General features: G+C 50.3%; 1 protein-coding gene across 1 annotated transcript; it reads left to right on the forward strand.

Annotated features, from left to right (window-relative positions):
• Positions 1-1,266: 1,266 nt before the first annotated feature.
• FAM117A (family with sequence similarity 117 member A) lies at positions 1,267-21,755 on the forward strand. The gene is made up of 8 exons (XM_075723006.1): positions 1,267-1,378; positions 13,989-14,155; positions 17,685-17,780; positions 18,321-18,434; positions 18,754-18,888; positions 19,407-19,629; positions 20,002-20,122; positions 20,639-21,755. The coding sequence occupies exons 1-8, from the start codon at positions 1,267-1,269 to the stop codon at positions 20,976-20,978; spliced, it is 1,308 nt and encodes a 435-aa protein (XP_075579121.1). The 3' UTR covers positions 20,979-21,755.
• The last annotated feature ends 767 nt before the right edge of the window (positions 21,756-22,522 follow it).

Genomic DNA, 22,522 nt, shown 5'->3' on the forward strand with positions numbered 1-22,522 from the left:
CAGGTGAGGTGAGATGGCAGGCAGTGGAAGGAACAGACATTGTCTGGAAATAAGAGCTCAGCAAAGCTCACTTGAGCCAAGGGCGTGTGGCGGTGGGAAAGACAGGGAGCCAAAGGAGAAGGGCCCTCATCCAGCTCCCGTGGAAGCTGGCGTTCGCGAGGGTCGGGTCCCGTGGGCAGGCTGGGAGCCGAGTCGCATGCCTGGTAGGAAATGCGGAACGCGTGGTGAGGCAGCGTGCCCTGGTCCTGCCCAGCTCCAGCAGCCCCATGAAGCCGCATCTGCCAGCCTGTACCTGTGTCTGGCAGAGCTATGAGCTCTGTGACCAGCACAAAAAAAACCCCAAAACCCAATAACTTCAACATTTTGATTTCTGTTCTCCTTTTTCCAGCTATGTATTTTTTTCTTTTTTTTTTTTTTTAAACTCTGAATTCAGCCTCGGAGGGGTTGCGGTGAGGTATCTTGAGTTTCTGATGTCTGAGGGGTACACGAAATTGGAAGTTCACTTAGCAGTAAAACTTGTATTAGAATTTTCCACAAGAGGTTTTTCTAGTTTAAAGGCAAACGACAACCGCGATGTTCACTGTGCTTAGAGCAAAGCTCCGGTAAAGGCAAAAAAAAAAAAAACCCTAAAAGCGTATAAAAGCCTCAGCTTCTTCCAAACTGGGGCAGGGGCTGTGGGCCGGGGTCCCGAGCGCGCAGTGCTGGGCCCCTGCGGTGTCACCCGCACTTTTCGCACTTTTCACGCTTTCCGCCGCTTTTTGCCTCTTTCCGCCGGGGCGGGCGGGCCCCCACCCTCCCAAGGTGAAAGAGAAACCGCCCGACCACGTGACCCGCCGCTGTCGTCACCGCCGGACACAGACCACGGACACAGACCACAAACACTGCCGGCCTCTCTCATTGGTCGTCTCGGGGATGGGGCGGGGCGTTTCAGGACGCCTGCGATTGGTTCCTCGCGGGAGGGTGGGCTTTACGCGGCTGTCCCGTGGTGCCATTGGTTATGGCGCCGCTGCGGGGTGGGAGAGGGGGCAGGGCTTGAGCGTCTCTTTCCTCTTTGATTGGCTCTGGCGCGAGGGATGACGCCTGTTACAGCGCGTGCGGGGGAGGAGCTTCCATCGACTTCTCATTGGCTTCCGTTAAGGAGGGCGGACCGGTTGGCTGCCGGCACCCAATGAGCACCGGGCTCCTCCCGCCGGCACCGCCCCCGAGCGCTGATAAGCGGCGTTGGGGGCGCGGGCCGCGGAGAGCGGCGGCGGGGCCGGGCCGGGCATGGCGGGGGCGGGCGGGGGCGGCTGCCGCGGCGGGGCGGGGGGGCTCCAGCCGCTCCGCGCCACCGTCCCCTTCCAGCTCCAGCAGCGCCGCGGAGACGGGGGCTGGGCAGGTAACGGCGGGAGGGGGCGGGCGCCCCCGGGTCCACGGGCAGCCTCGGAGCGGTGGACGGGCCCGGGGTGGGGTCCCGAAACGGCGCCAAGAGTCGCCGCGCCGGTTCCCGGGGGCGCGGGGCGAACAGCTCCGCGAGGTGGGTCCGTAGGCGGAGCCGGGCTCGGCCCCTGCAGCAGGGGTTGCCGGTGCTGGGCGCGCCGACGCCTCCCGTCCCGGCCGGGGCCGCGGAGGCAGTACCGGGATTAGGGAAAACGACCGTGTGCTCGGAGGGTTCTGCGATCTGATGTTGGGTGGGTGGAAGCGAGGGAGAAATGGGAGACCCGAGGGCGGGGGGGACACACAGAGACCACGAGCGAGGGGAAGCTTGGGACGGCGGGCCGGAGCCGGAGCCGGAGCCCGGTAAAGCGGTGCCCGGGGCTGCGGCCAGGCGCGGTGTGAGCTTCGCGCCCCGGCCCCCGCGGGGCTCCCGGCAGGCAGGGCGAGGCGCTGCTTGCGGTCTTCCACGACAGCGAGTTGCCTGTTCGGAGGTGGTTTCCCAAAAAACTGGGGCCTGTGTTTTATGCAGCAGATCTGGCTTGATAAAGAAGCAATAAGTTGATTTGCGCTAATGGCAATTTGGCCCTTACTGCATTACCGAGATTTTTCTGACCGCTTCAGGAATGCTTATTTAAATACAACTTTTTGGTGACCTAATAATAGTCTTCGACTTTTCTTGATGCACGTAGTGCTTTTGGCTGTTTGTGGGACTGCTTTTGGATATTGGGATCTTGCTTGGCTGTTGATTATCTCAGGAAGTATTAAAAGAGCAATGAAACACTTTTTGGGTTAAATGTAAGTTTAAACAGACTTGGGGAACAGAGAGAAATATTTATCAAGCTTTGGGCCAGCTGATCGTGGTGGCATCTGTTCAGAGCGCTGGCCTCTTGTTCAGTGCAGCGGCTCCTTAATTGCTTTGCAGAGGAGCGAGCTGCAGCCCATCCTGCAGTGAGAACTAATGGCCCTTCCCGAAGTGCCGTGTTTCGCTACTTGAGACTTACAGTCATTCCTGCCACTGGCAGGGTTGGTATTGATCAGAGAAGCTATTAAAAAGCTTTTTGCTCAATTTACACTTGAAAGGAGTTAATGAAATAAATTCTTTCAAGTGCTAGTCTCTGCTTCCCTTTCAGCAGTGCGCTGAAATCGAGGTGAAGTTGCTGTTAATAGGGCAATTACTCAGTAGCTTCAGATGTTACAAAGAAAATAAACCAAATCTCAAAGGAAGGAGAGCCAGGCTGCCTGTGATCTCTTGGTTGCGTTGGAGCTCTGCACTGTCCTTACTCCAAAGCGTGGTGAATAGCACGCGGCTTTCTGAGGGCAAAACGGCTGGAGCTCCACTGACATGAACCAGAATTGCTGGTCTTCATTTCTTCCTGGCCCTGTGCCTCACTGTTCAGGCTCTAGGAGCTTGAATTTTTCCTCTTGATCATAGTAATTTCATCTACAGTTTTGGAAGTGTTTAAATTTCCATTGCTCTCTGCTTCATCGCTCTTTGTAAGCATCAGTTTGCTCCCTGCGTGTGTGGGAGCTGTAGGAGTAAACTGGCAGGGTTTAACCAAAAACTCATATCCTGGTGATTTATAATCTAACACTTTTGCCCCTACTTTTTGGGAGCTCAGCATGGAAATCTGTTGCTTTATCACATCTTTCCTCATCTGACTCTGCTGACTTTCCAAATTGCTCTCGGGCTGCGTGGCGGCTGGCTGCTGGGGATCTCTGGTTCTGGCTTAGCGTTTTAGAAGAGGTGCAGGGCGATCCGGGGTCTGATCCTGCAGCTGCTCTGATAATAGAGGATCCCATTGAGATGAGGAGCAGCTGCTGAGTCTCTCAAAGGGCTTCTGTTAAAAGGACAAGCTAGAGCTGGGGGATGCCAGGAAGGAGGTCTAAGAATATTTTAAAAGGACTTGACTTGCTGTTTAGAAACCCAAGATGTCAGGAGTTCTGGTGATGAATCTGATGTGTGTCATTGGGGTCAACGTTTTTTTTAAATTCCTTATCTCTTCACTGATGTGGCTTTTGGTGGTGAAGCAGGTAATGTGTTAGTGTTTGATCCTCTTCAGGTGCAGGCCTGTCCCGTCCCTGTTGCATCTGTTCATGCCAGGTTAGGTGGCTCGGAGGCAGCTGCTGGGGTAGTCGGAGCTCTGCAGGTGCTGTAACACTGGTAAGGTTACGCGTTTTCTGGGGTGGGATGAGCTTTGTGGAGACTTTGAAGTTTAAATCCGTTAACGGCAACGCTCGTGCTGTTTGTGGCCTCATTTGTTTCCACGGAAGCACGTGCTGGTCGGAGAGTTTCTGTGCTTGTGTCCAGCCTTCAGCCTCCCTGAGACCTGTGCCTTCACACCTGTGAATCTGCTGGCTGGGTGTAACCCTGGTCCTCCTCAAGCATTGCAGGTCTAAAAGTGACTTTCTCAAGCAAGACACCGAGAAGTCTTTATGCCTCTTTTTTTTTTTTTTCAGTACGACACTAGAAAAAATAGGATTATTTAAATCGTAGCGTGAATTTTAATTTGTGGACCCATTGGTGAACAGAGCATTTTGTGAACATGAGTGGATAAGTAGTCTTAGTCATCTAAATTGGCTCATGCACCAAGAGGGAGAAGACGGAATATGGTGGAAAAGCAAAGTCATGTTGTACGTTACTAGCTGAGCAGGCTCCTTCAGTGCACCCCTCGTTAAATGTGTAGGGGGTAAGATGGGATGAATAGCTGCACTGGGAGTTGCCTACCAGCTGCTTTTCTCAATAGTGTCGGAGTAGACTTCTTGGGAGGAGAAAGGGTCACTGCCTGTAGTTGTTTATCAGTGACAGTGTGGCATAGGAGAGGAACAACAGGGAGGTGCGGAGGTGCAAGTCTTCACCTGTAAACCTGTGTGGTTGATTTGGGGGTTTCGTGAGTGGCGTTGACAAGACCTGTGTCTTGCACTTCATGTATTTCACACTCACTCCCCATGAAACCAAAGCTTCATTGATAGTCTCTCTGCACCAGAATTCAGATCAATTCACCAGTTTTCCCACCACCACCCCTACAACCCCAGAATTATGTGGTGCCTTTTAGCTTTTCAGGAAGTTACTGTAGGCTGAGCTGACTCATCTAGATGGGATTTTGTTGCTTGCCTGCTGAACTTGCCTGTTTTTGAGATGTCCAGTTGTTTTTGCTGTGTGGATCCTGCTAGAGAGGCTAAGTGAGCAGACTGCCAAATATCTTTATTTGGTATCTGTATTAAACCCGTGCCTGCTGTATATTATAGAGGCAGACGAGTGGGACACTGTTCGTAGGCAATACTGTCTGAGCATATGTTTAGCAAAATGAAAATGTTTCTTTAGGAATAAAAATGTCTGTTTACCACTTGAAAGTGCTGTGGGATTGCTGCCTACGTGGTGGTGATACAGCAGAGCCATTCGCAGGTATCTTTCTCTGCTTCTTACCCTTGCTGCAGGCTTCACATAATGAGTGTGGGGGTCTGCTCCCCCCCCTCAGTCTTATTAGTCGAATATCTTAAATGCTTCAGGGCCTTTCAGTGTTTGTTTTAGCAGTTGGTATCTGATGGGGTTTTGTGTCCCGAGGGTTGGGTTTAAAGGCTCTCCTTACTGAAATAGTGGTCCAGATGTTCTGGTGTCTGCTCTTGAGTTTTCTTTTATGCTGTTTAACACCTGTAGTTTTTCAGGGGGTGCTTAAGCAAATGAACAAGGGACACAGGGGTTCGTAATGTTTATATCCTGTACCCAACTTGAAAGTGAAAAAATCCATCTTGGAAAAGGGGAATCTCAGTAGAAGTAGCGTCTCGGTTGGTATTAACTCTCCAAAAGAGAAACAAAAACCTTCAAGTGAGGCTGCAGAGTAGTGTCCTGGGAAAGTTGTGCTGCTGCACTGTGCAAACAGCTGCTTTGACAAGCTTTGCATTTCCAAATTTTGGGACTCACTATTAAGTAATTCTGCGTTTGCCTTTAGGGTTTTGCTGTGTGTGAGCAGGCTGATAGAATTAAAGGGTTAAGCCCAGGTACGGAGCTGTAATGAGGAAAAACAGTCATGTAGGGACTGGTTGAGGGATGGGAAAATCTTGGAGATGTCCTGCTGTTGCACTAGCCAGGAAGAATCCTGCCTCTGTCCTATAGAATCAAATTGGTCTTTGTGCAAAACACAGCTGAATACAATATGTGGCTCAGGTTTGGAGGCAAAGCATTGCAGGTGGCTTTGTTTAATGTAGAACGAGTTTCTCGCACAGTAATTGGAGCCCATTCATGGTATTGCACTCCTCAGCTGATACAGATCATACCTTCAATCTAAACTTGCTGCTCCCAGTTTGTTAGCCTCTGGATACGGGTGTGGGAAAGGGGAAACAAAGGACACATCTATAACTAATCTTGACTTGTGTTGACATTCTGTGGGTGAAACAAGTTTTTCCCTGCTTTAAAATGCTGGAGATGACATTTAAAAACAAATTTGCAGGGGGAAGGGACTGTGCAGTCAGTTTGATCTGTCCCTTCTACAGCAGAATGCTCCAGAGGAACTAGGAAGCTCTCAGGTCATTTACCCTGGATGGATTTTTATTTGTGAATCTTTTTCAGCTGGGGCTTATCTAACACATTCGCATGGACTGTAGTAAAGTTTTCAACATTTGTTGGGTGAGTAGAGAACAGAAGGAAGCTGGGCACCTATTTGTGCAGAGAAGCAGTTCTGTTCCAGGTGTGGTAAACATTTTACTGTCCGACTGCGCGGTGCAAAAGAAAAAACAAGTACTTGGCCTAACCCTGTGAGAGAAATAATGTCGAGCACCAAAGTGCAATGAGTTCTCTTTATGCAAAGCTTGGATGTTGAAATACTGCGTAAATGGCAGCGTTGACTACAGTGAGCTGGTCTTGGCGCTTCCCTCATGGATCCTGCAGTTTAAGATGACAATACTGATTTAGTGGGATTCACAGTTGTACAAGAAAGATCTCCAAGAAAGACCAGTAGTGTTGAGCCTGTAAAAATATTCTCTCTTGGAATTTATATTGAACAGGCCTTTTTGCATCAAAAATTAAGCTTGTGGTGCTGCCATTCAAACCACCTGATAATGCAGGGTTGACTGTACAGGAAATGAGGAAAGTATCAAAGAAGGTTGTGTGGTTAGCCCATTCTTTGAAAATAATGGGAGATAATTGTTTCCATGCCTGCCTGGAACCTGCTGCATGACTCTGGGCAAGCTGCTTCTCCTCCCTGTGCCTCAGTTTCTCATAGTTTGTGTGCCATCCTTTCAGGCTGGAAGCATTCAGGAACAGGAATAACAGAGTTTGTACGGTTCCTGGCATGCTTGAGCCTGAGGCTGCTGTGTGCAACTGTTGTATGCATAATGCTGCTGTGCTACGCTGTTCAGGCTAGCTGTAATGCTGAGCTAGTGTTAGCTTTGCTGTCCAGTTAGGAGAGACACTAGGAAGGTAATGAGAAGGTATATCAGATGTTGTGATTTCTTTTTTCCTCGCTGAAAAGTTGTTTCAGTAGCTTCATGTTGGGCCCTCCAGGCAGATGGCTCAACTGCAACTAGCCATAAAGATGACTGTGAGTATGGGAGGAGGGCTTGTCATAAAGTGTTGATGTGATTTATGTAGTTATATGTATATAAAGGACAGGAAACCTTTTTCCTTGTTTTCCATCTTGTTTGTAACTGTAGAAATATCAAGGATGTCTTACTCTGGTTTTGTTTTACTTTATCTGTACTGGAAGACTTCGAAGGGCTTGAGAATCAAAGGTTTCTCATCTTGAGAGTGAGAGCCCTGCCTTTTGCAGTGATCTTGATTCCTAGATGCTTATCAGGATTTGATTTACATAGTGTTAACAGACAAGGGAAAAAACCCAAACCCACAGCTCTGTCTTAATTGCTTGGGTTTCACTCTTCTGATACGGGTGACATGGATGATCCTGGTAGCTCCTTAGTCATCTGTACTCTCCAAGGATCAGAGTGAACAAGTCCTAAAGATCTAATGTTTGAACAAGTTTTTGCTTGTTTCTAAGGTACTCTTACTGTTCATGAGAGGCTGCCTGCCCATCTGTTTTCTTCCTAGTTCTTATTTAAATTTCAGAGACTAAAGCCAGTCCAGAAGCAATCCCCAGCCTGTATCAGTGGGTAAGAGATGGGCTTGCTTGAAGATCCCGCCGAAGTGGTGCTTTGCATCAGGCTAGATTTAGGAAATGTGCCTTCAACCAAAGACTTTGAGGAGGTTGAAATTCTTCAGATTGTTTTATCATTTGAAAAACAAACTTTGCAAGAATTAAGTTAAAGGTGAAGAGTTCAGCTCTTTTCCTCCATCAACTGGGTGTTCAGCTTCAGTTTCAGGCCTTGAGCCATGCTGGAAGGAGTAGCTGTTTAACAATGTCTGCATCCAAAAAAAAAACCCCAGAAAAAAAAAAAGGACAGCTTGAACCGCTAGTGTCCCCTATTAATTTCCTTCAATGATATCTGCAGATGCTGTGTCCTTTGGGCAGCTCTCTCCAGCTGTACTCTTAACGCAGCTTGTAACCAGGGGAGTGATTACAAAGCCTGGAATTTCTTCCCTTGTGCTCCCAGGCCAGTTGTGAAGCCCTCGGGGCGGTTCAGCAAAGCCTGTGGGGCAAGTCATTGCGGGGTTGTATCAGATGGGAATCCAGCTCCCCAACCTGCTGTAGGATCCTCTTTGCCCTTGGGTTTTTTGCTTTCCTGATGCCCCCCTCAGCGGGTTGCTCCTTTCTGTTTCGGTGAAACACTGAAGCAGAGAAAGGTTCTTGTGGGGTTTCTTAGAGGGCTGCGCTTTGGGAACAGCAGGTACTTTTTTGGGTGTCCTGGGTTGTGTGTGTACAGTTTGAGCAAGAGTCATGAGGGGCACTGTGGTTTAACCACAGCTTCTGCCTCTTCACCGGAAGGTGCAATGGATTTCAGCGCTCTGAGGGTTTTGCATTTCTGTATTAAAATTTACTGAAATGAGCAAAGAGCTATGAAATCCCATCCTGGCATGGGTGTGAATTTCCCTTCAGTTGTAAATCTTCTTTGAAGACAAAGGGATTATAATTTTAAAATATTGAGAGGCAGATGTAGAATACTTCCTTTGCAGAGACTTGAGGTGAAAAGACTTGGTGCCAAAAGTTGCTGCTGTGGACACGTTAACTCTTTTTGCAGGAGTGGCTGAGGGTTGTGTATATCATTACCTTTTAATCTGTCTATAAATTCCAGATTCATTCTCCTCTTTGAAGCCCCTTAACATTCAAATTGTTCTTTTTCTCTACCCATACATACCATTTGCAACTGGTTGTCCTGGTGCGTTTTTCTTCCCCGTTGCGTTAGTACTGAACATAACTTTCCTTTCTTGCTTTTGGGATAAAGTGAGATTTTTCTTTTCCTAGAAAAAGCAGACTGTGTCCAGCCTTCAAAAGTTGCTTGTAGTCATCCTGCTGCCTCTCTTGTACTGGAGATCATCTCTGCGTCCCTGCTTGGCTTTGTTTTCTGGTGAGGTTTTTGTGGAGACCCCTCAGATGGTGTGGATTTACAGCCTCGCTTGTCTTTTGGTACCTTGGGTAAGCATGTTCTGGCAGGCTTCTCTGGAGCTCCTGCTCCGTTTCTGGTTAAAGCTTGAGCTCTTCCCCTTGTCTCCTCCACTTAAAAAGACCTGTCTGTAGCTGTCTTTGTGGAGAGAATATTCTTTTTCTCTCCAGCTTCTGTGAACTTTCATCCCAGCACCTCTCTAGTTCTTGATCTTGCCTTCATTCCAGTCTCGGTAGCTAGCTCTGACCATGCCGAGAATTCTTGTGAAATGCTTCTATTTTCTAGCACGCTGGCAGATTTCTGTAGTGTACTAGGCATGGGATTTTAAATTTCATTAAGAACAAGTAAAACTGCCTGTTCATCTCCTTTTAGGCTTTCTGGGATTCCCAGAGCAAAAGCATTTATTCCTTGCATAATCCTGCGTTGCTTTCAGATTGTGTGATAGATTAAGGTCCTCTCCGGGAGTGCTTTTGCAGAAGCAGCATGCAATAGCAGCACTTTGGTGTGCCACGAGGAAGTGCCTGGGCTGACTGCGATGGTTGCAAGCATGGTTTCTTAAATCTCCACATTTCTTCTGAATGCGGAGAGAGCACAGTAAAGGCACAATGCTGGGAAAAGGCAATTCTTTCCCTGTAAAGATTTTTAGTCTTTGCTATGTTAAAGATTGGGACTATTCAAAAATCACTGATTCTGTTGCATGACACCCGGTCATGTAACTTGATTCACCATGATGAAACAGCAGAGAAACTGAAACGAGATTTAAACTGGTTATAATGTTGAAGCTTCAGTTTTGATCTCTATTTCACTAACACTTCCACCGCTTGTCACTGCACTGGAAATGCCCGGTTAAGGTGGTTTTGGTCCTCAGAGGAGATATGTTTTCTGATTAAGTACCACCTTTCAGAGTGAGGTTACATGAAGTGCGATTCCCTGACGTGGTTTGTGGATCATTGTTCTTAACAGCCTCTGGGAGTCTTGTGCATGTCTCTTGTCCAGTTACGTTTTAAAACAAGAAGAGAAGGGAAGACACTGGATTTCTTGTGGTGTGCCAGCCGTGCCTCCTGCTCTGTCGGATCGGAGCCAGCGGGCTTGGGGTTAGAGCTGTAACTTGTTAAGCAGTACAGTCCTTAAGATGAACATAAGGTGCTTTCCTAGTGCTCTGGCACGGTAAGATAGCTTATTTCCTTTCTGCCAGGGGAGCTCCTGCCCCGGTAACCACCACAGCAATGCCAGCATTGTGTCCCTTCTGCTTGTGCTGCCTGAACTGTGTCTGAGTAGCTGTTGTGCAAAAAAAAGGCTTCATCTAGAGATCTTGCAGCTAGATTGTCTAGGAAGATGTTAAAGATCGAGGAAGTGGTGCTGGGGTGCAATAGGGGACACTGGTGCACATCCAGCAGCCTGGTTTGGTGCGAATATTTTGTCTGAGAGATGTTTCTGTGTCACAGGGTCCTGCTGTGGTTTGACAGGCCCATGAGAAATTGAACTTAGGCATTTATGTTATCTTACTGCCACCATCCCTCAAATCAAGAGCATCATCTGAATAAGATGATGTGTTGTCAAGAACGTTAAAAGGTGACGATGAGGGAAGCTGATACAGAACTGAAATAATTAGCAGTAATTTCTGTTACACTGGGGTGGAAGATATTTGCATAAGTTAGTTATTGACAGAGTTGCTTAGGTTCCATCTCAGCTAAACTCTCCCTGAGAAATTCTCTCCTGAAAGCTTATGACTCTTGCTTGAGCCAATAAACTGAAAACTGCATCCAAAACGATTAGGTACGCCTTGATGTTACAGAATGCAGGGAAAGCTTCCCTGTGTAGTGAAGCCTCAGACAGCCTGTCGTTCCATGGTTAACTTGAAAGTTGATTATATTTAAACGTGGACTGTTATTTTATGCTTCATCACTTTAAGATAGCGCCTTCCAGGGGCATATTCCAAAAATGACAAGGTCTGAACAGCATGTCCCTAAATTTCTAAACATTGTTCTGATAATAAAGGGTCAGTTTCCCCAGGGTGAAATCTGGAGAAGGAAGGAAGAAAATTTTACAACGCTAAAGAAGGTAGTAATGGGAACTTCATTTTTGCTTGCTATCATTTTTTGATTCAGCTTTAAGTATTCTGTATTAAAAAGTGACCCTGGAAATTTTTAGAAGTTTACCGAAGACTTTTATTTTTCTCTTTTTAGATGCAGAGATTGGCTGGCCTAGACTGTTTAGGAAGCTCTGAGCTCACTGATGTTGATGTGGCTGGGAAAGACTAGGGACACCGCAAATCTAGGACTCCAGTACTGAAAACTTTGTACTTTTAAACGCGTGCATTGCACCAGTCTAACTTGTAGCTGCATGAAAGCCTCGTGCAGCGATTGGAGGCAGCCAAATGGCTCCTGGAGATACGGCGACGGTTCTGTTATCTGCAGCAGCTTTACTGTCCCATGAAAAGTAGAAGCGCCACAACCTGACACTTCTCAGCTGTGGAGCTGGCTTGGACCAACTCCAGAGCTTGTGGCCAGGTGGCAGCTGTGCAGGCTCGGTGCGGAGGGATGATAATAGCACGGAGCTGTAAACAGGACGCTCCACCCTGCCTCGGCACCTCTCATGCGCCCTCCTTCTTGCACCCGAAACGCCGCGCTGTGCACGCAGCCTGTGCGCAGTAAGGAGGGGCAACCTGCTTCCAGCAGCACCCTGCCCTGCATCTCCCAGCTGCCCCCTGCCCTTCGGGCTTCTCGGTGCTGCTTAAAAACAAACTGAATTGTTTGGTAGCAGAGTTGTACTTCATGAAAAGGAGCGACAGTTCTTGCTGCTCGTACATTAATAGCTTTAGGCGTTTGTCAGCCATCATACGCAATTGATGCAGTTGTCGCCGTAGGAGGCCATGGCTCCTCTGCTCTGGGTCATGTCTGTTCTCGAGGTCCTTTCAGGCTGGTTTCGACTGTGTTGCCCTGTTGAAGGTTTGGAGTACGAAGGTGACGCCAGTCACGCTGGATGCGATGGGTATATCAAAGGGGGCCTCCTGGAGAGCTTTGCGTGCTGTCAAAGCAGCATGGGAGAGGGGCTGCCCTATTGCAGCAGCGTTGAGTTCTTCTGCCAGCAGCCTGCTTGGGGAGAGCAGCGAGAGGAAGAGACGGCTGAAGTCATACGTAATGGAGCTGCAAGTAACATAGCCTGTGGGGGCAATGAGGCACTGAAGAGGAAGCTGCAAATACTAATGAGTTTCTAAATTAGAGTTAGTGGTAGCTGTCTTACTGTTAACTGTTGGGAGCAGGGAGTGTGCCTTGAAATGCCAGCTGGACCCAACACAATAAGCCTTTAATCCAGTGTGGACCTTACGAGGTGTGGCTGTCATGCAAGGACTAATGCTTCTCCTGCCCTCCCACGTGGCTTCTTGTTCCTACCCTTCTCTCACCTCGAACTTGAATTCCTCTGCTCAAATGGTATTTTAGCTGATAAAAAGATGTATTTAACAGGCCATGTCCCTGGAACAGTCTCAGCCATGAGCCTGCAGTGGGTGCCGCAGCACCCTTGTATACAGAGGTACTTGTCAAACACAACATAGTGCTTAACAGTTTTCATGCTGGTTTTAGTGTGGTTAACTCGCTACCTGCCTGCTATGCCCGTGTTTTGGGGAGGAGGAGAGAGTGTCTGTACACAGAGCACCTGGAGCAGAGAGCTGCGCATGGCCTTAGTATCTTGCCAGGAGGCCACAGGGCTGGTTCTAATGTGCGTGGTAATTTGCACATCTAATCAAAAGGAAATGCAAACAAACTTTCCTGCTGGCTGGAACTTGCCTCTTTCTTGCTACCTTTTTGGTTTTGGTGATAACACCTTTTTTCAGCTGCAAGGGTGACGACAGGGCTGCAGAAGAGGGCAGCTGTGCCATCTACCTATGGGCTGTGTGTTGGTCACATCTAGTTTGGAGCTGGCCGGGATGCGATGGAGGAGATGGGGAAGGCAAGCAAAGTGTGTGCTCTATGCCTCCCCTTGCTGTAGCCTGCCAAGAGGGACGCTTGGCTCTCCACCCTTATGCTGGGGTTGCACTGGTGTGCATCATTGCCGACACACAAACTTTAACTAGTCTTACCTACAAAGCTTTTCTGTTAATCGTGTTTCTAGCTACCGTGACAAAAGTAATGTCTGAATAGGCAGCGAGGCCGTCCCATGGAAGCTGGGCGGACCCAGAGCTCCTGGATTTGAGCTCAGGCCCTGCCAGCGATGGGTTATGACAGTGAGCAGGTTGCACATCTCCCTTTCTGGTCCTTGCTGAATGAATGCACACACACCTACTAATGATGCCAAACACCCGCGTAGTCCCACTGGAGGATTCAAAACTTTGCAGACTTTCTCTTGGCCTCCTTGAAACTGGAAGCGAGCAGCAGCATGCTTCCTTGGGGGAAGCTGAGGCACACAGGCTCCCTGTCGCTGTTGGGTCTTACCATGGGTTAGAGCCTGGGTTCTCTGACTAAGCACCGTGCTCCGGCTAGTAAGAAGTATGGCCTTACAGACAGCATAGCAGGGTTTTTTCCTACAGTGCTCATGCAAAAGCATTGTGGACATGCTGAGTGTTTCACTCGGTTGTGTAGCAGCTCCCTCGACTTTGACTGGAATGTCTAATCAGTGGCTTCGAACAGCCACTTAAGGACTGCAATAAAACCTCTGCTTCTAGAGGAGCAATCTCTCGGTGATAAGCGTGAACATGGCTCTCCGCAGCAGAGCGGAGGAGTGAGTAGGAGGGCAGATGGGGCAGTCAGTCCACCAGCCCTTGCTGGCCCACTCTGCTGAAGTGGTGTTTCTGTTGCTGTTTGTTTTCGATAGCTGGCTTTGAAGCAGCAAAACTGCCCGCGCTGTGGCTGGGTAGCAGCGTGGCCTTGGCAGGGAAGAGCTGCTGCTGTTGCGAGAGTGGGAATTCACTGGGCATGTTAGAAGCAATAGGACTCTCGTTTCCAAAAAGTAAACGGACTTCTCCAGTGTGTATGTGCTAGTTCCCTTCTTGCAATCTTTGCGATGGACGTGGGCTTGTTAATTGTGATAGCTGTTGCTGAATCTTGGCTTTGGAAGTCTAATTTTATTTTCTTTTCCCCCTTGTCTAGCTAGCGTTCCCTGTGCTGCTGCTGTTGAGAAGACCTGCCGTCCCCGGCAGCCCCATGTGCGGCGCACCTCTTCGCTAGACACCATCGTGGGCTCGTACCTGTTGGGACAGTGGCCGCGGGACGCTGAAGGAGCTTCCATTTCGTGCATGAATGACAAAGCTACCCAGGTATAAACGCCTGCAGACTGCGCTTGAAGCCGCTGGGCCAGGAGAGGGTTGCAGAACTGAAATGAGCTGTGTAAACTGGGGGTGAATAGGGAAGGCATTAAATTTCCATCCGTCCAGCTGCAACTTTCTAGGAAGGCTTTTTTTCCCCTTTTTGCTTCTCAGCTTCAATTGATTCCACTTTGGTGCAGAGTTAGAATTTCCTTGGCCTTGTTTGGAGGCAGATGGCCTCTGGCTTTCTGCTCCAGTACTGGCTCAGCGCTACTTTTTTTTTTCTGGCTTGCAGTTCTGGGCCAAGTCCTTATACAACATTTGCGGGCTGTGTGCCACACGCTGCGAGAAGTCAAGGGTGCTCCCGCAGAAGGGCTCACTAGCACGAATGGCGCGGCTCTTTACTGTAGAATGGAAAAGCTCCAGACCTCGAGGAACTCTTAGCAACCTGTAAATATTACTGCATGGCAGCAAATAGTGCTTGCCTATCTGCAGAGGTGAAAGAATTTAGAAGGATAAGAGCATCCGTTTGCTTAACAGGTTGTTTATTTAGCACATTCAATCTCTATTAACTTGCTGTTTGATCTTTGCTATTCAACAATTTATTACTGGGTTGTTTGCAGGAAACTCTCAATTGGATTCCAACTTCCATTGTCCTTTTCCAAAGTGTTCTTGCCTGCTTTTGTTTCAGTTCTGGTGCCCAAGAGTGCTGCTGAGGGCAGAGGGCATGCTGGAAAGGAAGGGAAAGAATTTGTCTAGCTTTATTTCTGAGTCAGGGAAGCACTCTCTTCCTTTGTGTCTTCATTGCAGTGGTGGGAACACTTAACCCCAGTGTTTTGGGGCTAATTAGTTTTTCTTGCACCTGGCCCTTTTGGGGACAGGGTTGGAGAAGAGGGGCACCTCCTTCTTCCTGGAATGGACAATACCACTGTGTTAATTCAGGCTCTGCTGAGCATGGAGCTGATCACTCCTCTCTGCAGTGAACAGGCCAGGTGTGCTGCAGTCTTTCATCAGTTATCTGCAAGTGTCTTGCAAATGCTAATTTTACCTTGCAACATGCCTGTGAAATGAGCAGTGGTCTCCACTGTTTCACACACAAACGTCTGTGTGTCAAATGACTTGTCTGTTGAAAGCTGGGAATAAAGTCCTCAGTTCTAGACTGCCCACCCTGTGCATTAACAAAGTGTTCCTCATCGTAACCTCCAGGACTTTGCTGCTCCTTCCATATTTTCAGGCTTAATAGTTATCAAACTTGGGACTTTCTCTGCTAGCCAGTACATGTTTACTTCCCTCCTTATTCAGCTGCCCATCAGCTGTTTTGCAGAGCTCTGTAGATTTGCTGTCATGAGGTGGTTAAGTGAGAGATACAACTGCAGGTGCTCAGTGTGGGGGTGAGGATGGTAGCACTGTACATGATTGGAGCTTGTGGCTTTATCTTGCTGTGCAAAGCGTTTTTTTGTCTCCTTTTTCTGAGGAAGCGGTTTTGCCACAGTTAGTACAAAAGGTTCTGTAATTTCCTTCTGCCTTGACGGTCTGCCCGTGAGAGGTGGGACATGTATGTGCTCTTCATTTTCGGGCCTTCCTATTGCAAGCAGCGTCTTTTCTTCCTTTTCAGGCCCTAGGGTTTTTTGTGAGCACTGGTGCAGTGCTCAGTGCTCTGGGTATCATGGCAATAGGCTGCAGTGAGTGACTTCTCAAACAGGGCTCCAGAGGCTTCAAGTGACTTGAGAGTTTCTGTCATGTCCTGCAAAGCAGGGCTGTTTTTAGCAGCTGGAGTGCAGCTTCCCACAGACTTGCCTCTTGCAGTAATGTGGGACAGGGCTGCGGTCTTGTCTCTTAGACCTTTGCCTCTTCTCCTTAGCTTTCTTATGTGTGTGATCTACTGGGATACAAAATGACACAATGTTTTGGGATAACGGCCAAATAATGATGTTTGGGTTGTTTAGGAGAGAATATTTGAGGTAGGAAATGAGATCAGATGTGCCATGTGCTGAAACTGCAAGGTTGGTCTTTGCCGTAGGACTTCCCAGTGCATTGGTCTGTTCGTCGGCTCTGTCTGGCCCAGTTCAGGGGTAGCACAGGGATGGCTGCGACCAGCTGCTCTGAGCTTAGCAGGAGCTCAGAGCAATGGTGCAGGCTGAACGGATTTCTTCTCTCAAACCAAGCTGAACGCTGTAAATCGAATAGAACAACTTCTGTGCCACAATGTCTGCTGCTTACAGGCGTCGCAAAATGGAAACCTAGACAACAACTGGTTTTAGCTGTGAGGAACACAGTGTGTTCTGCTTACAGCGGTGTGTGTAAGGAGGGGTTTCATTCAGAGCCTGGTAAGTCAGAAGAGGGTTGGATTTCTGCCTAGAAATCACCTGTATCCCTTTACAGAAGGGAAACCCGGTACCTCTCTAAGTAACTTGCCTTGTTCCTTTTGGTTTAAATAGATTTTAAAACCTGTTTTCTATCGTCCTCGTGACTCAACAGGGTTGTTTAAAACAGCTGCTGTTCTTGCAATAGCCTCTGGGGAGATCAGTTAAGCTGTCTGGAGAGGAACTGTTCTCAGGCCCTTGCACCTTCTGGCAGCCTGTCGCTGAGGATGGAGGAGGGAAATATCATCCAAAGCCTCCCACAGAAATGGCAGGCAGCAGTGACACAGGGTGAGCCTTTTGAGAGGCACTGAAATGTGATGTTGGGAAAAAATGATGTCTTGTCTTGAAAATGATGTGCCTTGGGACTGCTCTGATCCTGGAGTCTCTTCCGAGAGGGCTGAGTTCAGTGGAAGGAAGTTCACACCCTTTGCTGATCAGATTAACAGCCCTTTCTGATTTCCATTGATATTCAAAATGTAGCTGTTCCTTGGAAAACAGCTGTGTAATGTGGTGCTGAGGCTGTTTTTCTGCATGGAGAGAGTCAGCTGAGAACTGCCAGCCCTGCAGACAGAGGGACGTGAGCTGGAGAGGCAGCTGGGTTCTTCCAGCACTCCAGCAACAGCAGCAGTCAGTCTGCAGGCCAAGCTCTGGTTTTGGTTACGCCTTTGAACTCCGATACAGGAGCCTGAGGTTTCAGAAACAAGTTGTGTGTTCTCACAGTTGGGTGAGGCTTTTCCTCTCGGTAATGCTTCTTCGTACAATGAGTGCCTGAAACCCTACGTCACCGTTCATCAGATGGGAGCCTGTGCAAGCAGCGCAGGGGCCGGTTGCAGTTGTTTCTCTGGGGTAATGGTTTGGTGCCCTTTATCTCGCCAGGTACTTGTGGTGATTAAGCCACTGACTCCTGGGCAGGTCTCTTGCCATGTAGGTCTGTGAGGTCTGTTTCCCAATAGGCACAAATCTGGCCAAAGGGACTTTGTTTTGGCAAAGGTACATAGATGGCTATCTCTCAATGCACATTACTGAGTATTGTATTAACGGGGGGGGGGGGGGGGGGGGGAGACTGGAACAGGACTGTGAATGGGCAGTAGTTGATCACTTATTCTTAGGACTCTACCACCAGTCTCTAAACCAGTGAATGCTGTGATTATTCTCAGCCATGTTTCTCATCACTTCAGACTCCAGTGTCCTGGCATGACGTGGAAGTGGGGAAAGCCAGCTCCGGTGCTCACAAGCGTTCTGCTTCTTGGGGTAGCACAGATCACCGCAGAGAGGTAAAATAGACCGCTCCCAATGCTTGAGCAAGATCTGTGTTAGTTGCTAATGTATAGGAGGCTCCTGCTTGCATGGGAGGGAGTGGGAGGACAGGGTACTATTGAAGATGAGGCCTTAGCCCTTGTTCTCATCCCTAATGCTCTGTCATTCAACTAAAGACTGAATGTTGTTGGCTTCCTCTAGCAGGCAGCCATTGTAAAGTAGCTCCACTGAAACTCAGTGCATTGCCTGTCGGTGTCGTGGCGTACGTGGGTCCCAGTGGGGCCTGGTTCCTAACGGTCTGTAGGTGGAAGATAACCCAGGTGCAGTAGAGGATTCTGGCTGCATCGCAGCGGGGGAGTTTGTGACGAGGCCTTGCGAGTACTTCTGGTCCATCCTTTGAGAGGTGGCCGGAGCTGCTGCTTGTGTGATTGAAACAGTCTCTATTTTGGCACTTCCTTGTGGGTTGGAAGAGAGGGGCAGGAGAGGGACAAGGCACGATCCTTTCTGGTGGAGGCGTGTTGGCTTGTCTGTTCTGTAGCTGAAACTTTGTTTGCTAGATTGCCAAACTGAAGCAACAGCTCCAGCGAACAAAGCTAAATGGCAGAAGTGGCAAAGAAAAGGAGAAGAGCTCCCCGCTCCAGGGGGACCATGCTGTCCTCGGATCGCTCCGGGTATGTTCACGTCTCCCCCTGCTCTGCTGTCACTGTATGTCCTAGCGAGGTGGAGAGCGAGCGCCTTTGGGCAGGTGTCCGAGCTCTTCTCAGACTTCCGCTCTTGTGCCTGAGAAGGGAGAATTTTTTTCTCTTCTTCTCCACCTCTTCAACCCTGTGCTTTGATCTGCAGTTAGTGAGTTTACATGACTCTGCTGTCAGTCTTCTCCCGTCAGCCTCCTGGAAGGCTTTGGCTGAGCCCTGGAGAGCTGTGGGAACGGGATGTAACTGCTGAGCTTGTGCCGATAGAACTAACTCCTTTGATTCTGGATTGTTACAGGACTCTCCTTCAGGCTTCCTTTCTCCATCTCCCATTTTGAGGCTCAGCCCCTGCTTGCATAGGAGCTTGGAAGGGCTAAACCAGGAACTGGAGGAAGTGTTTGTGAAGGAACAGGGGGATGAAGAGCTTTTGCGGGTACGTGAAGGTCACAAGATTGCCCTGAATCTTCTGGGTGGTCTTGGAAATCCTTTCCTCTAAAGACACTGCCTGTATCTGTTTCTTGGCCACGGGGACGATCCCTATGTCTAGTTTTAGTTCGTTCTAGTAACTGTCTAAACTGGGTCAAGTGGCTGCTGGCTTCCCTCCTTAAAATTTGCTGGTGCTATGAGAGATGAGCCCGTAGTCATCTCAGGATAGATGACACCTCATTGGCAGCTTAAGACACTGTCTTAGACTAGCATCCGAAGGCCACTTTGTGCCGTGCAGATGTGGGAGCAGTGATCCCAGACAGCTTACGAGCTGAAGTGCGTTACAGGATACGGAAGGGCCGATGTCCTGGTTGCAGAAGGCTGCCTCGCTCCCTGAAGTGCGGGCTCTGCCTGTATCAGCATCCAGCACCCCAAGTAGCTGCTGTCTGTAGGTGCAACTGCTGTTAAACCTCTTCGCTGGGGGCAGGGGTTTCTTGCTCCTCTAAGACTTTGCTTCCTCCCTAGATATTGGATGTCCCAGACGGCCACAGGGCACCAGCGCCTGCCCAGAGAGGCTCTGGAGATGCGTCCCTGACTCTGGAGCCCAGCAGCGGCAGCTGTAGCAGCCTCTCTCTTTCTCCTTCCCCTTCCGTGCCTCTCCGCCTTTCTCCACACACCCCGGTGAGACTGGCAGCAGAAGAGCCCTCCTCTGCGGCAGACGAGGCGCAGCCAGATCCAAAGGAGAAAGGTAAACCCTGAAAGCAGAGGGGCTGGAGGTCAGGGGAGACAAAGGGGGCCAGTGCTACGAAAACCTCGGTGCCGTGGCTCCTCCCTGTCTGTGTGCTGGGTTAGAAGCTGCAGCTGAGACAGGAGAGAGGGTCTCAGCCAATTTGGCTGAACTGTAGTGGGCTTGTAAAGCTCCAGTAATTACCCTCCAGGTGGGTGGTTTCCAGTACTAGCTGGTGGATGTAAGCTGGGAACTACACAGATAAAATGCTGCAGCTTTGGGGCATTGTAGCCTGCAGCCGCAGGTCTAGAAGAGCACGTCTGGTGTTGAGTCACAGAGCGCTGTTGGAGTCTTTTAAAAACTTCTGAAAATCTGTCTTTTCTTCCCTGCTAGAGGAGGGGAGCCCTTCACCAGTCCTGGCCTTTGCTGCTTCTCCTCGGCCCAACCACAGCTACATGTTTAAACGGGAACCTCCTGAGGGATGTGAGAAGGTCCGGGCCTTTGAAGAAGCTTCGTAAGTATGAGGAGTTGTTGGCAGAAGAGAACTTGCGGGAGGTTGGTCCTGTGGGAGGATGCTGGGGTGGGGGCAGCTAAGGCTTCTGGTGCTGCGGTTGCCACCCCTGCCCTGTTGTGAAGGCAGGGAGCAGCCTCGAGGGAAACACTCCCAACAGAAACGTGGCTGCTCAGGTCCCCGGCGGGAAGAGCGGAAAGCTGAGTAGCTAACCCTCAGACACGCTCGGAAGGATCTTGTGATCCCTTGCCCTCCCAGGCAGCAGGTTTTTCTCAGCCAGCAGAGCCTCTTGAGAAGAGGTGGTTCTCCTATGAATAAGTGCGCGCTCCAAACGGAACAGGCTCTTCACGCCGCTCTGTACCCGAAGAGCGGTCCAGCTCACAGAGAGCTCAGCTTTTAGTTGGGCTCTTCGAAGAGTGCACAGCTCCAGGTGTTTTCCCCGTGGCTGCAGGCACGGGCTGCTCGGTGCCCTTGGGAGCGTCTGTTCCTTATCATGTCCACTCTGTCTCTCTCCCTCAGCTCCCCCAGCCCTCATCAGCCTTTTCAGCCTTCCTGCCCAGACAAGAACAAAGTGCACTTCAGCCCCACCGGTTCTGCCTTCTGCCCCGTCAGCCTGGTGAAGCCACTCTTCCCAAATGTGGGTTTCCTCTTCAGGAGCTTTCCAGCTTCTTCCAGCCCTGGCCCGGGCACGTTTACACCCTGCCAGCCCACAGCCCCCGCCCCGTTCCTTGGGGCGCGGAAGGACGCTGCAGTAGATGGCTTCAGCGAGGTGTCCGAGTCTCCTTCGCTGAATTACGAACACTGGAAGCGCGGCCAGCCGGAGGAGAACGTCGTCTTCCACAGCTCCCTTGTGGTGTGAAGCCTGTGGGAAAGATAGCCAGCGACAGCAGCTCTGGCTCCTCAGCATGTCTGTGCCAGCCTGTGGAGACTGGTGCCTTGAAGGTGGGACGTGACAGCCAAGAGGCAGCCCTGGGACTGAGAAGCACGGTGGGCTTCCTGCGGGGAGGACAGGAACTGAAGTACAGTGTGCCACGGGACTTCTCGCTGCTGGAGAGGCTTGTCTCGCCAAGCCTCCCCTGTTCAAAGCACTTTCCTGTGTTGAATTGTCTTTGTTTCCCGTGTGATTGTTTTGCTGGTGAAGGGCAGCCGGGCACTGCTGCGGGGAGCAGAGGCAAACTCGTGCTCCATGGCTCTGAACAAGGCTGAGCTGGGAGAATTCAGGCAGGGCTTCCTAGCACCCCTCACCCCTGCGGCCGCCTGGGATTGCTGAACCCTGGGGAGTGGGAATGGGGGAGAAGGGGCCTGTGGGAGGGCTGCCCTTGGGTGTATGACGCAGAAAATGTTGTGTGTCTGCACTATTGAGACAGCTCGCCTTCATCGGAGCACGGGGCGGGCTGGAGAGCAGTGGATCCCTGGCTGTGCCTCCCCCGGCCACCTTCACCCCTCGAAACAAGCCCGGAGCTTTAAGAATGCCGTGCTGAACGGGGACGAGTGTGGGTGACTGAACACGGGCTTCCACGGCTCTGTGCACCTGAGAGCTTGCGGGACCAGGGGTGAAGGAGGCATCCAAGGCGTGCACTGCCCACCGGGCTTCTGCAGGTGGGCAGGGGTCTTCCCGGTGCCCTGGCTGTGCTGCAGGAAGGGAGTGAAAATGGGCAGTGCCCGGAGGTCCCTGCTCCGGGGGTGTTGCTGCTGTAGAGAAGCTACCCGCTGCTTTCCACCCTGCGGCCCGGCTGGGGGGGCCAGGACCCCCCTGCCTCGCTGGGGGCCAGGCTGGGCGCCCGGCGGAGCTGTCCCAGTGCCATGGCCTAGGAGGTGAAGCGATAACACGGGAACATTGATCGTAAAGCCTCTTGGCAACAAAAGTGTTTGGTTGTTTGGTTTTGTGTTCTGTTGCGAAGGCTCTGGGTTGTATTGAAGAAGCCCGTTTTCTTGTATCTGATGTAGAAACTCTATTTTCTTCCAAAGACACTATTTTTGCAGCTGTTTGAAGTCTATTTTATGTATGTATTACAAAGCTTAAAGGAGGAATGTTTGCTTTGGAGTTCTTGTCTTGTGTTTAGAGGGCTCTCTCGCAGATGCTGGTGTTGCCAGTTAAAAGGAAACGAAATAAATATTTCAGGCATTCACACTGCTGCTTTGGGGTTTTAATACAGCCTTCGGCGGGCCGCCGTTGGAGCCCGCTTCTGCTGGAGCGGTGCCGGCGGCTGCCGGGCGGCTCTGCCGGGGCTCGCTGCTGCCCCGCTGGAGCCCCGGTGGCACCGCGCCTCGAAGCTCGCTCCCGTGGGGGAGCGGGGCTCGGCTGAGCAGCGCGAATGCGGCGCCTGCGCTCGGCCGTGGGAAACGGCTGCGGGCCGCGGGACCCTCGGCGGGGCAGGGCCGCGCATGGCGGGGGCAGCCCCC

Source organism: Pelecanus crispus, chromosome 18, assembly GCF_030463565.1.
Source record: "Pelecanus crispus isolate bPelCri1 chromosome 18, bPelCri1.pri, whole genome shotgun sequence".
In the NCBI taxonomy this organism is placed as follows: domain Eukaryota; kingdom Metazoa; phylum Chordata; class Aves; order Pelecaniformes; family Pelecanidae; genus Pelecanus; species Pelecanus crispus.

Coding starts and splice junctions, on each gene's coding strand:
- FAM117A (XM_075723006.1), top strand. CDS start 1,267: ATGGCGGGGGCGGGCGGGGGCGGCTGCCGCGGCGGGGCGGGGGGGCTC. Junction 1,379..13,988: donor CGGAGACGGGGGCTGGGCAG/GTAACGGCGGGA, acceptor CCCCTTGTCTAG/CTAGCGTTCCCTGTGCTGCT. Junction 14,156..17,684: donor TGAATGACAAAGCTACCCAG/GTATAAACGCCT, acceptor TCATCACTTCAG/ACTCCAGTGTCCTGGCATGA.